At 41.2% G+C, this 17,567-nt stretch overlaps 1 protein-coding gene across 3 annotated transcripts in view; it reads left to right on the top strand.

Annotated features, from left to right (window-relative positions):
- osbpl9 (oxysterol binding protein-like 9) overlaps positions 1 to 17,567 on the top strand; it is a 218,719-nt gene that overhangs the window by 83,621 nt on the left and 117,531 nt on the right. The window contains exon 1 of one of the 3 annotated variants that reach the window (XM_080195475.1): positions 10,243 to 10,420. The exons of the other annotated variants lie outside the window; for them this stretch is intronic. Within the exon in view, the coding sequence (XP_080051601.1) occupies positions 10,397 to 10,420 (24 nt within the window). The 5' untranslated portion in view covers positions 10,243 to 10,396. Of the gene's footprint in view, positions 1 to 10,242; positions 10,421 to 17,567 lie in introns of those variants that run through there. 3 annotated transcript variants of the gene reach the window in all.

The raw sequence follows: 17,567 nt of genomic DNA, 5'->3' as shown, positions 1-17,567 counted from the left end.
AACATTGTTTTGCTCTAGGTTAGGTTGGGTCACTTTTTTGTTTATATTGGGCTCCATAAAGTATCTTCATATTTTATGAAGCTGTTAAAGATATAGCTTTCACATTCATATTTTGAGGCTGCTGTATGGTTAAAGAATATGTTCTTTCAGATGTAGTGTCAATTTGAATGTATATTTCCATACTTAATTCATGCATTCACTTCATCTGATTGCTTGGTGCCTATGTTGGAATGTATGCTCCTTCTGTTGGGCCAATGCTGGTTGGGGATATTTATTTTGCCTTTGCTCACCCCACCTGACTAATCCCATAAACCAGTGTGCCGAGGTGCTATTACGTTTGTGGGTCTCCCAGAGAAACTCGAGATATTTTCCCCAATCCCAGGTGGGGACCAAATTGCTTGGTTTGATTGACAGGTATCTCAAGTTTCAGCCACGTGTGGGCAATGATGCACTTGCCACAGAGGGGATTTCACATTCTTGCAGCTGGCTGAGAGCTGTGTTAACCTTATTGTGGATTGGCCTTTTCAGTCCCATGTACAAGCCCAAAGGCACTTAGCTGGGTCTTCTGGATTTGAAAATTATTATATTCCTAATAATATCTTAAAATGCTACCCAGGATAGCTGGATGTAGGAGCATTACTGGAATATATGAAGAAAAATACACTTATGATTTGAACTTGGCATGTATAAAACCCACTGTTTGGAATTTTATTGTCCTGCCTGCTATGGGAATTGGAGCAGGTGAGGGGCCGAACCATGGAAAAGTCTGTTGCCCTCGAGTGGGATTTTCTGGTTTTGTGGTGGGTGCGGCTCAAATTCCGCCCACCTGTATCCAATGTATTGTTTGAATTGGCTTATTCCATCTTGCTGCAAGGGATGACGTTTAGGTTCTAGCTCCTTCTTCTGTTTTTACATTCTTCCCTTATCTGTTAGCTTAAATCACATCCTTAGACTTTTTTGTCTTTAGCCATTCAGTATGGTAGAAAGGTTGGAGATGCATCTGCAATAAGTTATTGTAGAGTGCGGGAGTAGTTTCCAGGGGGTTGGAGTTGCTGAAGACAGTAGAGTATTTTGGGGTTATGGACTGCGTCATCTGGAGTTAATAATGTTGAGCATTGTTAAGACCTTGGGTCTGCCACAATACATGGTGTTGTCTCACATTCTGAGATCACCCAATTCCTTTAGTGGTCTGACTGCCTGCATTTTTACAGACATTGAATTGCCCTGCCTTGTATCTGCTAATGTAGTAGCAAAACACAAGAATATAGCAGCTTTTGTGATCTGGATCTTGAGTTAGTTCAGTTCTTAGAACTGATTTTATAGTATTCCACAGTACAGAAATACAAGGCTACAGAATGTCATTGAGAATCCTTAAACAACATATTCGGCATTTAAAACCTCACAACTGTTGATGGATCGACAATTTTTTTGATCATTTCTAGTCTTTGAAGAGGGGCCTTTTAATAATGAGATAACAGAACAAAGTCTACTGGGGAGGCAGTGGAAGGCAATTGGCAGGGATTCGGTTTGGGAAGAAGACTTGACAGGAATTAACACTGGGTATGTGATTTGAATGCTGTCAATAGGATCAGTAGAGCCTATTGGCTGGGATAAGGATGAAGGTGTTAAAAGGAAGTGGGAGCAAGGTAAGGATCTATGTAGACGTTGATAGGGAGGGTGAGGTGCCTGTGGCTACAATCAGTGGGAGTGTGCAAGATACACTGGGGAGGTTGTCAAAGAGAGGGAGGGGTATTCTAGCTCAACAGAGACGCGAGATGACTTTGTAAACTTTGGAGGAGCAATCCTGTCTTTTGCATTTCATAAGGAAACTTGGAATAAATGTTAAAGCTTGCCTTTGGACCTCCTTTTTTTTTGCCCGGGATCCAGTTCTCAGCAAGCTTGCCTATCAAAGAGGCCGACATTGCTTCTCTCAGACTTTAAGGTTGAAATTGAAGATCGTCCTAATGACGACAATGTTTCTGAAGATAAGACATTGCAGCATTTTCTCAGTAACTTTAGGAGAAATAGCTATACTCCAAGCATTTCATGTATTTTCCCACTTGTCTGTTTTTAAATTCTACTAGCTAAAATTTCCATCAAGGAAACATTAAAATACTCATGTAGCTCATTGTTTTCTTAAAATGGAAGCCTTTTCCCCATAATTCCTGAGTGTGTTGATTCTTGATATCAAACAATTCCATATCACCAAAACCATTCTCCCATAAGCCTGTGGTCATTCCTGCATGAGGGTAATAGTATCACTGAACCTGATCTCGTCCTTGCCCAATGTCTACCTATGTGCTTTCCGGCAAAGGTTGTAAAATAGCAATCAAGAACAGGAATCTTGATTTTAATTTGCTTTTTCTCTCTCTAGCAAAACAATATTTAGGCCCATTGTGGCACACCACCTGCAGCCCAACTAACTCAAGTAGGCAGTGTCTTTACCCACTAAAATTGGAGTTGGAATTTATCATGACTTTGAAACATTTGGTATATATTTGACTTATTTAGGGTGTATCCTACAAGTTAGAAAAAAGTCAGTATTGGTTGGAAGGATTAACTGAGGAGAGAGGCCAATAACCATGAGTACGTAGATTTAAAGTACTTGATAGGAGAATTAGAGGGAAGTTGAGTAACTTTCCATCTTGGGGGTGGTTAGTGCCTGGAACTTATTACCTGAAAGTTTGATAGAGGCAGAAGCAGTAAACAAAATGCTTGGAAAGGATGCCCCATAAAACTGGTTTGGCCTGTACTGGAGTTTTGCATTCAATTCTGGGCATCACACTTCAGGAAGAACATGAAGGTGTTAAAGAGAGTGTCGGAAAATAATCATGAAAATGATTCCAGCGATGAGGAGCTTCAGTTACATAAATTGGAGAACTGAGATTGATATTGTTCTTGAAGAGAGGATTGAGAGGAGATTTGATGGAAGGATTCAAAATCATGTGGGGTATAGATAGAATATATTGAGAGAAACTGTTCTAATTGGTGAAAGAAATGAGAACCAGAGGTTACAGGTTTAAGTTAATTGACAAAAGAAACAATGGAACCATAAGACACAGGAGCAGAAGTAGGCCACTCGGCCCATTGAGTCTGCTCTGCCATTCAATCATGGCTGATATTTTTCTCAACCCCACTCTCCTGCCTTTTCCCTATAACTCCTGATCCCCCTATTAATCAAGAACCTATCTATCATGAGGAAAATATTTTTATACAGTGAATGTTTAGGATTTGGAATGCACTGCTTGAGTGCGTTTGAACAGACTTAATCATGGTATTCAGATGGGAATTGGATTGTTATTGGAAAAGGATTCACTTGCAGGCTGCAGGGAAAGGGCAGGTAAGTGGATTGAGGTGAATTCCTTCTGTGCTGCATGCATTGTGTGATTCTGTGATACCACTTGAGGTGCTGTAGCCTTACAGGGCTATGGATCAAGAGCTGGAAGATGAAATAGATGGCTCTTTGTGGACTAACGCAAACACAGTGAGCTGAATGGCTTCCTTATGTAGCATAGCCATAACTCTTACGTTTTACTGTTAGTATGTTCATCAATCCAGTACATAAGAACATAAGAAATAGGAGCAGGAGTAGGCCATCTAGCCCTTCGAGTCTGCCCCGCCATTCAATAAGATCATGGCTGATCTGAAGTGTCTCAGTTCCAATTTCCCGCTTTCTCCCCATAACCCTTAATCCCCTTGCCTACCAAAAACCTATCTACCCGTGTCTTAAATATATCTAGCAAGGTAGCCTCCACCACTTGAACGGGCAGAGAATTCCAGAGATTCACCACCCTTTTGAGTGAAGAAGTTCCTCTTCAACTCTGTTCTAAACTGCTTCCCCCCACCCCAATCTTGAGGCTGTGCCCTCTAGTCCTGCTGTCCTTTCTGAGCGGGAAGAACCTCTCCACCTCTACCCTATCCATCCCTTTCATCATCTTATATGTCTCAATAAGATCCCCCCTCATCCTTCTAAACTCTAACGAGTACAAGCCCAGTCTATTCAGCCTCTCCTCATAGCTCAACCCCCTCAACTCCAGTATCAGCCTAGTGAACCTCCTCTGCACTCCCTCCAAGGCCCAAATATCCTTGCGCAAGTGCGGCGACCAAAACTGCACACAGCACTCCAGCTGTGGCCTCACCAGTGCCCTGTACAGTTGCAGCAAGACCTCCCTACTTTTATATTCAATCCCCCTCGCTATGAAGGCCAGCATCCCATTTGCCTTCCTGACCACCTGCTGCACCTGTAGGCTGGGTTTTTGCGACTCATGCACAAGGACCCCCCAGGTCCCTCGCCCTGTAAGTAGTAGTCCTTCCTATTATTATTCCTACCAAAGTGGATAACCTCACATTTGCCAACATTGTATTCCATTTGCCAGTAGCTAACTCCAGTTTGAAACTGCATACTTTGTCATGATAATGAGTGTCTTAACAGAGTTTGTTGAGAATTATAAACTAATTTGAATCACATCCTGTGACTGTTCCCATGCATTCATGTGATCATTACAGCAACAACTATGCTTATTTACATAACACCTTCTAATGTAGTAAATGTCACCAGGCATTTCATAAGAGCGTGATCAAATAGTTTTGCACTAAACCAGGCAGTTAAAATCAAGGTTGAACAAAAGGCCAAACTCAAACTTCAGAAGGTTGTAAGACTTGAGGAGATTGTAGGTTAAGGAGGAATGGGGGCTAAAGCCATAGAGGGATTTGAAAATAAGGAACAGAATTTAAGTTTGTAGTGTTGCCAGACTGGGAGCTAATAAGATCAGTGAACAAATGGGACATGGTCCGAGTTAGGATATGGTTAAGAAGAGTTTTGAGTGTGCTTAAGTTAATGGAAGGTTGGAAGTGGCCTGAAGACCATTAGAATTGTGAAGTCTAGAGGTAACAAAAGGAACAGATGAGGATTTCTGCAGAGGCAGAATGGATAAGATGGTTAAACAGATTAATTTACTGAGAAAAGAATTGTAATGGATAGAGTTCAATATTATGTGGGGGAGGGGAGGTGGTTATCGTGCAACCTGCCTACACAATGGGAGGTCTGCCTTGGCTGGCAGCAGAATCTTCTGGTCCTGCCATTATCAATGGGGTTTCTTACTGAATGTACCCCATGTCACCATGAAATCTGGGGAGAGGTGCGCCATTGGTGGGACTGGAAGATCCTGCTGGAATAAATGGCCAGAAAGTCCTAGCCCATAACTATCCACTACAAAAGAATCCAAGCTTCTTCCTTAGGGTGGAATGCTCCCATTATAAGATGAGTGCTGTGGTGGGGCAGGATTGTGGGGTGCTTCTGTTGTGTTCTCCCACCAGCCACCACATCACAGATTTTCCAGCCAGACCTCATTAATTATGTATTTGGATGTTTTGCATTGTGTTCACTGGCAGAGGAGGCCTGGCTGACACACTGTTGTCCTTGGAGAAGAGAAGATTGAGAGGAGATTTGATGGAGAGATTCAAAATCATGTGGGGTGTGGACAAACTATATCAAGAGAAACTGTTCTAACTAGTGGAAGGATCAGGAACCAGAGGGCACAGGTTCAAGTTAATTGACAAAAGAAACAATGGCTACATGAGGAAAACATTTTTACACAGTGAATGTTTAGGACTTGAAAGCACCACTTGCGAGTGTGTTTTGAACAGATTTAATCATGGCATTCAGAAGGGATTGTCGTATCCGGGTGCCATTTTAAAAAGACAGTCACATCACTGACCCACCATTGAAGAAAGAAGCTGAACCTCCTGAGAATGAAGATGGATCTCCAGGAACATTCTGAGGCTGGAGGATGAGCCTCCTTTAGGGCACCTAATCTGGAAGATCCACTTGCAGATGCTCTCCTGATCCACCTGTGGCTGTGTTTGAGGGTCCAGGATGCAAGAGGCCTTCTTCCTGAACTCCAGAGATATTATTTAGATGAGTTCAGATATCTGCGTGTTGTGTTTCATTTCTGTTACAATTATTGCAGTTTTATGATAGATTGTGTAGCAGGGTAATTGTGAAATCACAAACAATAGGAGAGAGAGCACCAGGATTAGAGGCTGTGATTCACTGGTATAGATTTCTAAAATAGAGTGTTGATCAGAATGCACTAATTTGGCTATTAAATACTGGCTTGGGTAGTGCTTATTAAGTAATGCAAAATCAGTGACATGTCACTGCTACTCATTGCTTTCTCAAATTTCTTTTTGAATTCTTAGCAGCCTCTCAGACCAAGTTTGTGAGATTCTTGTACTTGCATTTATTTTTGGTTATGCCCTATGTTTCTGCTTCTGATCTTCTCTCTTGCTCTCTCAGAAAGCAGCAGAACTAGTAATTATATTAATATAGAATCAGGGACACTTGCAGCGCAGACGCTATTACATTACAAGGAGAGGGTACATAAACTAGGGTTGTAGTCTCCAGAATTTGGAAGATTAAGGGGTTGATTGAATTAACATTTTACAGATATGAAGGGAAATGATAGGATATGCAGATAGAATCTGTAATCTAGGATTAAGGGATGTAGCCTAAAAATTAGAGCCAGGTCTTTCGGAAGTGAAGTTGGGAAACATTTTTGGACGGCAAGGTCATAGTGTTGATAGATCAATTATTAATTTTAAGTTTGAGGCTGAAAAAGTGCTTTTAATCAAAGGTATTGAGCGTATGACACAAAGAAGTTTGGCTATTGAATTATGGAACAGCCTTGAGGGCCTAAATGCATGTTCCTATATTCTGTGTCTCTAGTTGACCCATTATGCTTGTGTGAAAGAAGGGATGTGCTGAGTCCAAAACCCCTGCTTTTTATTTGTAACCCTGTAAGTTCCTCAAGTACTTGCCCAGTTCCCAGTGGAATCATTTTCCACCCCCTTCTCCGGTTTAACACTCCGGATCCCAACAACAGAGTGGGGGGAAAAAAATCCTAATTTTCCCCTTGATCTTTCACAAATGATTTGAGGGACGATATGATATTCTCAATATTTGATGTGCTGAATAGCTTGCTTCTTTGTAGTAACTTCTGTGTATAGCTCTGCGTTCCAGCCCAATATATATTAATATATTAATTCCATACGAACAGTACTGTCACTACTACTTAAACCACTACCAGGCTGTATGATGGCAATTGGTTAGCACTGCTGCCTCACAGCACCAGGGGCCCTGGTTTGAGTCCCAGCTTCGATCACTGTCTGTGCAGAGTCTGCATGTCCTCCCTGTGTCTGCATGGGTTTCTCTGGGTAGTCCTGTTTCCTCCCAGTCTGAAAGATGTGCTGGTTAGGTGCATTGACCAGACAGGTGCCAGAGTGTGGTGACTAGGGGAATTTCACAGTAACTTAATTGCTGTATTAATGTAAGCCTACTTGTGAGTCTAATAAATAAACTTTAAAACTTAAACTTCAAATATCCGTGCTTAAGATGGGCAATCATATATATTTCTTTGCATTGATGTCAATTTCAAAGTTGCTGTTTATACTGTGTTCAGTGCCCCATTTGTTCCTGTCAGAAATAGTTGTACTTATTAGGGATTCACAATCATAAAGACTGGGTTTATGGAAGTAAAACAAGAATGCTCAAGCTTTAATCCCATACATGATTTTTAAAAAATGATAATATTGCTTGCTAATGTATATCTTTAAATTCAATGTAATATTCATCAAGAAAAGTAAAAGCAATTATTTCACCAATTAAAGTCTAAGCACTTAATTGTGTTTTTTGAGTCAAAGGAGAAGCTCTGAAAGCAGATTTTAAATGTTAAAGAACAAAGAAAAATTCTGGAAAGCACAGGAACAGGCCCTTTTGCCTGCCAAGCCTGCACTGACCATATTGTCTGACTCAACTAAAACCCCCTACCCTTCAGGGGACCATATTCCTCTATTCCCATCCTATTCATATATTTGTCCAGATGCCCTTAAAAGTCACTACTGTATCTGCTTCCACTACCTCCTCCAGCCACGAGTTCCAGGCACCCACCACCCTCTGTTTTAAAAGAAAAACAAAAAAAAATTGTCTCATACATCTCCTTTAAACCTTGCCGCTCGCACCTTAATCCTATGCCCCCTCAACCTCCATCATTCCAGTGAGGACAAACCAAGCTTCTTCAACCTCCCCTCATAGCTAATGCCCTCCATGCCAGGCAACATTATATGGTAAATTTTTTTCTGTACCCATCCTTTTGGTAGTCTGGTGACCAGAATTGAACACAATATTCAAGTGCGGCCTAACTAAGATTCTATAAAGCTGCAACATGACTTGCCAATTTTTAAACTCAATACTCAGGTCGATGAAGACGAGCATGCCGTATGCCTCCTTGACTACCTTTTCCACCTGTGTTGCTATTTTGTGACCTGTGTACCTGTACACCCAGATTCCTCTGCCTTTTCAATACTCTTAAAGGTTCTGCCATTTACTGTATATTTCCTATCTGTATTAGACCTTCCAAAATGCATTACCTCACATTTTGTCTGGTTTGAACTCTATCTGCCACGTCTCCACCCAAGCCTTCAACCAGTCTATATCTTGCTGTATCCTCTGATGGTCCCCATCGCTATCTGCAAAGCTACTAATCAAACCAGTTACATTTTCCACCAAATCACATATATATTTTACAAAAAGCAAAGGTGCCAGCTCTGATCCCTGAGGAACGCTGCTTGTCACAGCCCTCCATTCAGAAATGCACACTTCCATTGCTACCTTCCATCTCCTATGAGTAAGAAGTCTCTCAACACCAGGTTAAAGTCCAACAGGTTTATTTGGTAGCAAACACCACTAGCTTTCGGGACTTTGCCCCTTCATGAGGTGAGCGCTCAACTGATGAAGGGGCAAAGCCCTGAAAGCTAGTGGCGTTTGCTACCAAATAAACTTGTTGGACTTTAACCTGGTGTTGCAAGACTCCTTACTATGTTTAACCCCAATCCATTGCCGGCATCTCCACATCATGACTTCTGTGATTGAGCCAGTTCTGTGTCCAGCTTGCCAGCTCACCTCTGATCCCATGCGACTTCACCTTCTGCACCAGTCTGCCATGAGAGACCTTGTCAAAGACCCTTTCCAGTATCCTAATTTCATGATGCTTAGCAGGATTATCCCTGCTATATTAGTGCTGTAAAATTGAAATACTTTAAGAAAGATGACAAAAATCTTATAGCTCTAAACAGAGATGTAAATGTATTCTGTCCAAAGTAATCTTATCTTATTTAATGTAATGTGGTTTAAGGTAATTGCCTGAGGTTTGCTGTGTGTGCATATCAAGGAATTCTACACTGACATTGCAGGGTGATTAATGAAGTCATTTTTTTTTGCATTCTAATCCACTAGGTATTGTGCTGGTGGATTTTCTTAGTTTTGATATATGCAGTAGTAAACTACTGTCATTATATACTCGCTATCTTGTATAGCAGGCAAATTGTAAACCGTCAGGACTGGAGTGAGTATTCGTTTGAAGTAACTTTCTTGGCATTGTAAGGATTTGATTTGATTTGATTTCCTACTCATTGCATATAGCAAACTTTAAAGATCTTATTGCATTTATCCTCCATGAAGTTTTGATAATTGACAAACATAGTTACTGTAACTGTTCTTTGACCTAATTGATTGTAAACATTGTAATATCCTCTCTGGACATATTGCAGTGAATATGCCTTTAAAAGGGGAAAACTTTATTTCTTTCTCAACTCCCAAACCATTGCCTGAATAACACTCCACTTGCATGTGACCAAGTGACTTCAATTGTTTTTCATCCTAGAAGCTCAAACCAACTGAGCTTTGCGACCTCTGGCAGCCAGTCACCTTGATGTTATCAGCACTTGATGTTTAACTAAAAGATTAAAATGATTTTAAATGGAGCATTGATGTTGAAATTCCATCTTAAACCTTTTTGCTTGATACTACCATGATAATTGTTGTAAATTGCAAGTGTATATGATAAAATGCCAGGCTGTGATGTCGGATACAAAATGAGCTGCGCTCAATCTGAGCAAGTATTAGACTGAATTTACAAAATTTTTTTTTCTATTATATACCAAAATGTAGTTTCAGCTGACCAGCAGTTCCACGTTTTATGGTTCTTTCATTGACGAAACATGCATTTCAAAGGAGAATGGTGCCTATCTGTAAACAGAGAACAATATGTCCCAGTATAGCTCATATGTGATGATCCTAAACCAATCCGTGCAAGCTCCTATAATGTACATGTCTATTAGCCAATCCGAAAAGCTGCTGTGTACAGCTGCTGAAGTTCACAGATTAGCAAATAGAGGAAGTACTGTGCCGTGTCGCTTCTACAATCAGGGTGTACAAAACTGGTTATGCACAAAGCTCTTTGTCTCGCTTGAGTTGGGGGAAAATCAGTTCTTTATTAAATAAAGATATTTTATTAGGGAGCACAGAAGAATTAACACTGGAATGAAGTAGGTGAGAATAATGGCAGTGAAAGGATTCACCAGCGTAAGTTATAAAACCTCTTTAATTAGGAAGTAGGCCATGGTGCCTTTCTGTTTCGGATTTAGTGCTTGTGGTCATTAAGTGCCTTGCTTTTAAATTCAAAACTCTAAATTGGCCATAATTTGTGTGAATAATTCTGTAATTTGCGTGTTGTCTTGTGTGTATAATTTGCACAAGATTTTATTTCCAATATTTAAAAGCTAAGAATGTGGTAATGTTTCTATGAAAATTGAAATGATAAAATATTTTAACCTTTTTTTTTTGAGAAACAGGAAGAAAAGCAGAATTGAATGTGTTGTATTCTTGTATCAAAAAGAAATATTTGTCCTTCCCTTGCTGCCATTCTTCCAGACCATAGACAGAAGTGTTTGTGTATTTGTAATTATGGTATCATTATGCTATATGTAAGCACAAACTTAACCTCAGGGCCTCAAAAGATCAGTTGTCTCTCCTATTTAATGCACTCCTTGTGGAGGTAGTGTTGACAATCTATCTACTGCTGAAAATATTATTGTCAAATAATTTCAAATATATTTCAGTTTGACAAGTGGGTTGCTATTTCCTTTTGGAAGTATGCATTTTGGTAACGTGTTTGTGCATTTCAGTAACAATTAATTTTCAAATATAATTCATGATATTCACTTAAGTTTGCATTATGTATGTATAATCCTAATAAGTCCTAACATTTTTAATTGAACATTAAAATAAATGTTTTATTTTAATATTCAATTTAATTTTCTTCCCCACCAATATTTTCCACTTTTTTTGAAAACAATGATTTGGTTATGGTTCATAAGTACATTTTGTTTTTCGATGCCATCCCAAAAGTGATTTCATCCTGCAGATTGATTTGTTCTGTAAGGAGGGATCTGGTACTTATTCCAAAGTCTTAGTCAATGGTCAAAATCACACTAAAAGAAGCCTGTCACCTCACTGAGTGCATATCAGCTCACTCTAAAACATTTGGTCAGTCCAACTGCTTTATCCCCATAAGTGCCATTCATTTTTATTTCAAAATCATTGATTGCTTTCTACTGTCACTATTGTAGGAAACAAATTCCAGGTCATTACCACTTGCTGTAGAAAGAAAGCTCTTCCTCATGTTTCTTGCTCAAAACCTTAAGTCAGTATCCCCTGGTTCTTGTACTATCAGCCAACCTGTCAAAAATTTGTATATCTCTGTCAAATCTTCTCTCAAGCTCCTTTTGTTCGGGGGGGGGGCACCCAAATTTTCCAGTTGATTAATGTCACTAAAATCCCTCATCCCTGGAACCATTCTTGTAAACCTCCCCTGCAGTCTCAAAAACACTGATATATCCTTTCGAAAGTGTAATGACCAGAATTGGTGCAATACTGGCCTTTCCAAAGCTTTATAGATTTCATTTCCCTGCTCTTGTGCTTAGTACATTAGGTACAAGACCCCATATGATTCACTAATTACTCTTTTTAAAGAGAGCATGTGAACTCCCAGGTTGCTCTGTTTCAGCATATATTTTAGAATTCTGCCATTAAGCCTATATGTGCTATATGAGGGTGACAGATGTTGTGCCTTTGCTTAAAAAGGGCTGCAGGGAAAAGCCTGGGAACTAGAGGCCAGTCAGCCTCACATCTGTGGTGGGTAAATTGTTGGAAGGTATTTTGAGAGGCAGGATCAACAGGCATTTAGAGACGCAAGGATTGATTAGGGACAGTCAGCATGGCTTTGAGTGGAAAATCATATCTCACAAATTTGATTGATAATTCTGAAGGGGTAACCATGAAGGTAGATGAGGGCAGTAGTTGATGTCTACATGGACTTTAGCGAGGCCTTTGACAAGGTACCGCATGGTAGGTTGTTGCATGAGGTTACATCGCATGGGATCCAGGATGAGGTATCTGAATGGATACAAAACTGGCTTGAAGACAAGGTGGTTGTAGAGGGTTGTTTTTCAAAGTGGAGGCCTCTGACCATTGGTGGGCCTCGGGATCAGTGCTAGACCCGCTGTTATTTGTCGTTTATGTTAATGATTTGGATGATAATTTAGGAGACGTGGTTAGTCAGTTTGCAGATGACACCAAGATTGGTGGCATAGTGGACAGTGAAGAAAGTTATCTCAGACTGCAACAGGATCTTGATTAATTGGGCCAGTGGACTGACAAATGGCAGATGGAGTTCAATTTAGATAAATGTGAGGTGATGCATTCTGGCAGATTGAATCAGGGCAGGACTTACTCAGTTAATGGTATGGTGTTGGGGAGAGCTACAGAGCAAAGAGATCAAGGGGTACGTGTTCATAGTTCCTTGAAAGTAGAGTCACAGGTGGACAGAGTGGTGAAGAAGGCATTCAGTATGCTTGGTTTCATCGGTCAGAACATTGAATACAGGAGTAGGGATGTCTTGTCGAAGTTGTACAAGACATTGGTAAGGCCACACTTGGAGTACTGTGTACAGTTCTGTCACCCTATTACAGAAAGAGTATTATTAAACTAGGAAGACTGCAGAAAAGATTTACCAGGACGCTACAGAGACTTGATGGCTTAAGTTATAAGGAGAGGCTGAATAGATGGAGACCTTTTTCTCTGGAGCATAGAAGGCTGAGGAGTGATCTTTATAGAGGTCTATAAAATAATGAGGGGCGTAGATCAGCTAGAAAGTCAATATCCTTTCCCAAAGGTAGGGGAGTCTAAAACTAGAGGGCATAGGTTTAAGGTGAGAGGGGAGAAATACAATACTCTGCAGCTGCGTCGGTCCACCTTGTTGTCTAATGAGCGGCATGCACGTGGTGAGTTGTGCGTGGGCTGCTCTTGGCTGTTTCGAGAGTAGCCTAGTACTTCGCATCGTTTGTGTATGCTTAAAACTGGACCAGCAGATGGGCGCCACAACAGCTCAGTGACTATCGCTGATAGCTGTGCAGATACATGGATTTGGGCCAGTGTCTGTGGGAGTTTGCGCATTCTCCCTGTGGTTGTATGGGTTCCCTCTGGGTGCTCCAGTTTCCTCCCACACCCCAAAGATGTGCTCTTAGGCTGATTGGTGTAACAAATTGTCCCTAAATTATTCTCCCCTTTAATGTGGTTTCCAATGGTGGCACCATAAGCATAGACATGGCTCAAGGGTGGAGGAGGAAAAACACATTGTTAAGATGGCAAGGTGGGCTTGTTGGGCCGAAGGACCTGTTTCCCGTGCTGTTTTGTTCTTTGTTCATAAGAGTCCAGAGGGGCAATTTTTTCAGAGGGTGGTGAATGTCTGGAACAAGCTGCCAGAGGTAGTAGTAGAGGCGGGTACAATTTTGTCTTTTAAAAAGCATTTAGACAGTTACATGCGTAAGATGGGTATGGAGGGATATGGCACAAATGTGGCAATTGGGACTAGTTTAGGACTTTAAAAGAAAGGGCAGCATAGAGAAGTTGGGCTGAAGGGCTTGTTTCCAGCATGGAAACTTCTGTGACTGTGAGCTGTACCTACCCCTTCGCCAAAAAACATCACTTTGCACTTGAATTCTATCTCCCACTTTTCTACCCATTTTGCTAACCTATCTGTCATGCTACAGTCATTCTCAGTGAGGTTTCATCCTCAGTGTTTGCTACACCTCCAAGTTGGTTATCATTGACAAATTATGATATCTTGCTATGTATTCCAATATTTTTATATTTTATAATTTCAAAAAGACAGTGGTCCTAGTACCTGACATTAGTGGAATACTACCGTCTCCTAGGCTGCCTGGTTCTTGCCTGAAAAAGTCACTGGTTAGGTGCGTTGACCCGAACAGGCACTGGAGTTTGGCAACTAGGGCAATTTCACAGTACTTCAATGCAGTGTTAATGTAAGCCTTACTTATGACTAATAATTAACTTTAAATCACCATTTACCATGACTCACTGTTTTCTGTTTTTCAGCCAATTTTTAAAAGTCCTTTGTTTCCTTGAGCCTCTTTTGTTGAACAGCCTTGTCTGTGTCTCTTCAAAATCCACTCTATTCCCCTCATTAACTTCCTCTGTTACTTAATGAAAAATTCTATTATATTAGTCTGCCTTTTAGAAAACTATGCTGGCTCTCAATTCAAAGTCTTCAAGTGCCTGTTTGGTTCTTTTCTTGATTTATTTCTAAAATTTTGCCCTCTGATGTTAAACTGACTAGCCTGAAGTTACTAGGGATGCCCTTTTAATCTGTCTCTTGAACAAGGGTGTCATAATTTTCAGTTTATAATTCTTTGGCACCTTCCCTGTATCCAGGAACATATGGAAAATAATGTTAAATCCTTCTGCTACCTTGACTTCCAAATTCTTTAGTAATCTGGGAGATAAACCATCCAGACAACAATTCATCCAAACTAAGTGTAGCTAGCCTTTCCAGTATATCCTGCCTATGTAGTTTCAGCCTATCTCATAGGAATTAGGAGCAGAAGTGAGCAAATTAAGTCCTTTGAGCCGTCTCCACCATTCACAGCACGCTGGTGGAGTGTTTAGCACTGCTGCCTCAATGCCAGGGACCTGGATTCAATTTTGGCCTCGGGTCACTGTCTGTGTGGAGTTTGCATATTCTCCCTGTGTCTGTGTGGGTTTCCTCCAGGTACTATGGTTTTCTCCCATCGTCCAAAGATGCGTGGATTAGGTTGATTGGCCATGCTAAATTGACCCTAAGGTCAGGGGATTAGCAGGGTAAATATGTGTGGTTATGGGAATAGGACCTGGCTGGGATTATGTCAGTGCACTCGATGGGCCGAACAGCCTCTTTCAGCGCTATAGGGATTTTGAGATCATGGCTGATCTTTGCCTGGTCTCAAGTCCACCTCGCCACCTGTTCCCAATGTCCCCATATGCCTTTTTTATTAGAAACATATCATCTCCTTCTTGAAACCGTTCAACAATCCAGATTCCACCGTGCTATGTGGCAGTGAGTTCCATAGATTTGCCACCCTCTGCAAGAAGTAGTTCTTCCTCATCTCGATTTTAAATCTACCACTTCTCAAACTATACCTGTGACCACTTGTTTGAGATTGTTCCATAAGAGGAAACATTTGGTCTACAATCCCTTTTATATTTATATCTTGATCAGATCCCCTCTCACCCTTTAAACTCCAGTGAGTATAAGCCCAAACTGTTTAACCTCTCTTCATCCCCAGAATCAATCTGGTGAACCTCTTCTGAAATGCCTCCAATGCCATCACATCCTTCCTCAGAACTGGGCACACTACTCCAGATGTGGTCTCACCAACACCTTTATACAATTGTAACAACACTCCTCTACTTTTGTACTCCAGTCCCTTCACAATAAATGCCAACATCCCATTTGCCTTTTTATTACATACTGCACCTGCATACCAACTTTCTGCAGTTCATGAACATAGACACCCTGATCCTGTGCCCAGAAGCATTTTGAATCTGCTTTCCATTTGGAAAATTTGCCTTTCTATTTTCACTGCCAAAATGGACAACTCCGCATTTATTCACATTAAATTCCATCTGTCAAATGTTGGCCCATTCTCCTAGCCTATCTATATCTGCCTGTAAAATCTTTATATCCTCTTCACTGCTTGCTTTCCCATCTATTTTAACATCATTCACAAATTTTACTATGCTACACTCTGCCCCTGTTTGCAGATCATTTTACATAGATTATAAACAGTTGAGGTCCGAGGACTGAACCCTGCAGCACCCTGCTAATTACATTTTGCCAGCCAGAGAAGGACCCACTTATCCTGACCCACTGCTTTCTGTCAGTCAGCTAATCCTTAATTCAATCCAGTACTCTACTTCCTCTATTCCCTGCGATCTCATCTTCTGGATCAGCCTTTTATGCGGCACCTTGTCAGACTCCTTCTGGAAGTCCAGATGTACCACATCTATAGGTTCCGTACTATCCGCTTTGCTGGCTATGTCCTCAACTCGAGCAAGTTTGTCAAGCGTTGCTTACCCTTCATAAAACCATGCTGATAATGGTGGAATGAGCTTTGCCTTTCCAAATGCTCATTCAGCTCCTTAATGATTAATTCCAGCAACTTCCCCAACACCGAGGTCAAGCTAAGTGGCTGCTGCCAGTGGGAAAACCAGAGTGCTTCCCACTAGCAGTGTGTATCTGGCAAAATTCAGCCACCATTACAATGTAAGTATATGCAAAACATATAACACGCCGACCAGCCTGGCTTTAGAGGTCGGAGCTCCATTTGTAAAGGGCACCCCGGTCACAGACTGCAGTGGTAGACACTCCTCCTGAAATAGCAACCCCTCCGCAGACAAGGAGAGCACCCCTACCCTTCCCAACAGAGGGAAACCTTTTCTACCACCGCTAAATGTTGAGGTCACCCCACAACACAGGCATGAGTGTGCCCCCCAAACTGCGCCAAAATGGGAACAGCAAATGGCCCCCAACCCTGGCAGTGCCAACCTTGTACTGCCCATGACACTCAGGCAATGCAGTCACTGGAAGAATGGTGTCAGCATTTTCTATGGCTGAAAGCTACCTCCAGTGCAGCCACACTATTCCAGCATGAGTGATTGAAGAGTACTCATTATGGGACAAAAAAATTGTTGAAGGCCTTCGGATCAAAGAACAAGCCTGTATATAAGCACTGTGGTTAGAAAAGAGGAAGTGAAAGCCCCTGCCTGTGAAATAGCTTAGGCCTGTCAATCAGAATGAACCTCTTTAGAAACCGTTGTTAGAAAAAAGGAGGTACTTGAGATGTATTTAGCCCTGAAAGGGGAAAAAAACAAACAAAGCTCCTGACTGTTGTTTAATAGCCTGGATGTGTCAAGCAAGAAGCTATTTAAAGGTACTGGAACACAAAATTGAATGTAAACAAAGCTTTTCAAAGCATTTGAGTTTTCTAAAAAGCTCAAAGACAAGAAAAAATGTATTAAAAGAATGGGGTTGAGTCAGCAGCTGTGGTGAAAAGAGGAAGTACTTGAAGCTCATTGGATTGTACCAACAATTAACTGTTTGACCTGTAGAGCTGTTAGTCAAAGTAGCTCGGAGTGACCAGGCTGCACCTGCAGCTCATCCAGGCTATAAAAGAGAATCCCCTGAGTGAAACTGACATCTCCCATCCACTCAGGCCTGGACCTTCTGAAAGAGCAAGGGAATCTCTCTAATGAAACTGGCATCTCATGTCAGTCAGATGATTTGAAAGGGATCTGCTCATATCTAGGGTTTCTCAGAGAGCAAGGGAATCCC

This window comes from Carcharhinus amblyrhynchos, chromosome 9 (assembly GCF_965287045.1).
Source record: "Carcharhinus amblyrhynchos chromosome 9, sCarAmb.v2.hapA, whole genome shotgun sequence".
In the NCBI taxonomy this organism is placed as follows: Eukaryota; Metazoa; Chordata; class Chondrichthyes; order Carcharhiniformes; family Carcharhinidae; genus Carcharhinus; species Carcharhinus amblyrhynchos.
The sequence above is the reverse complement of the archived record's forward strand: the minus strand, read 5'-3'. Positions and strand labels throughout refer to the sequence as shown.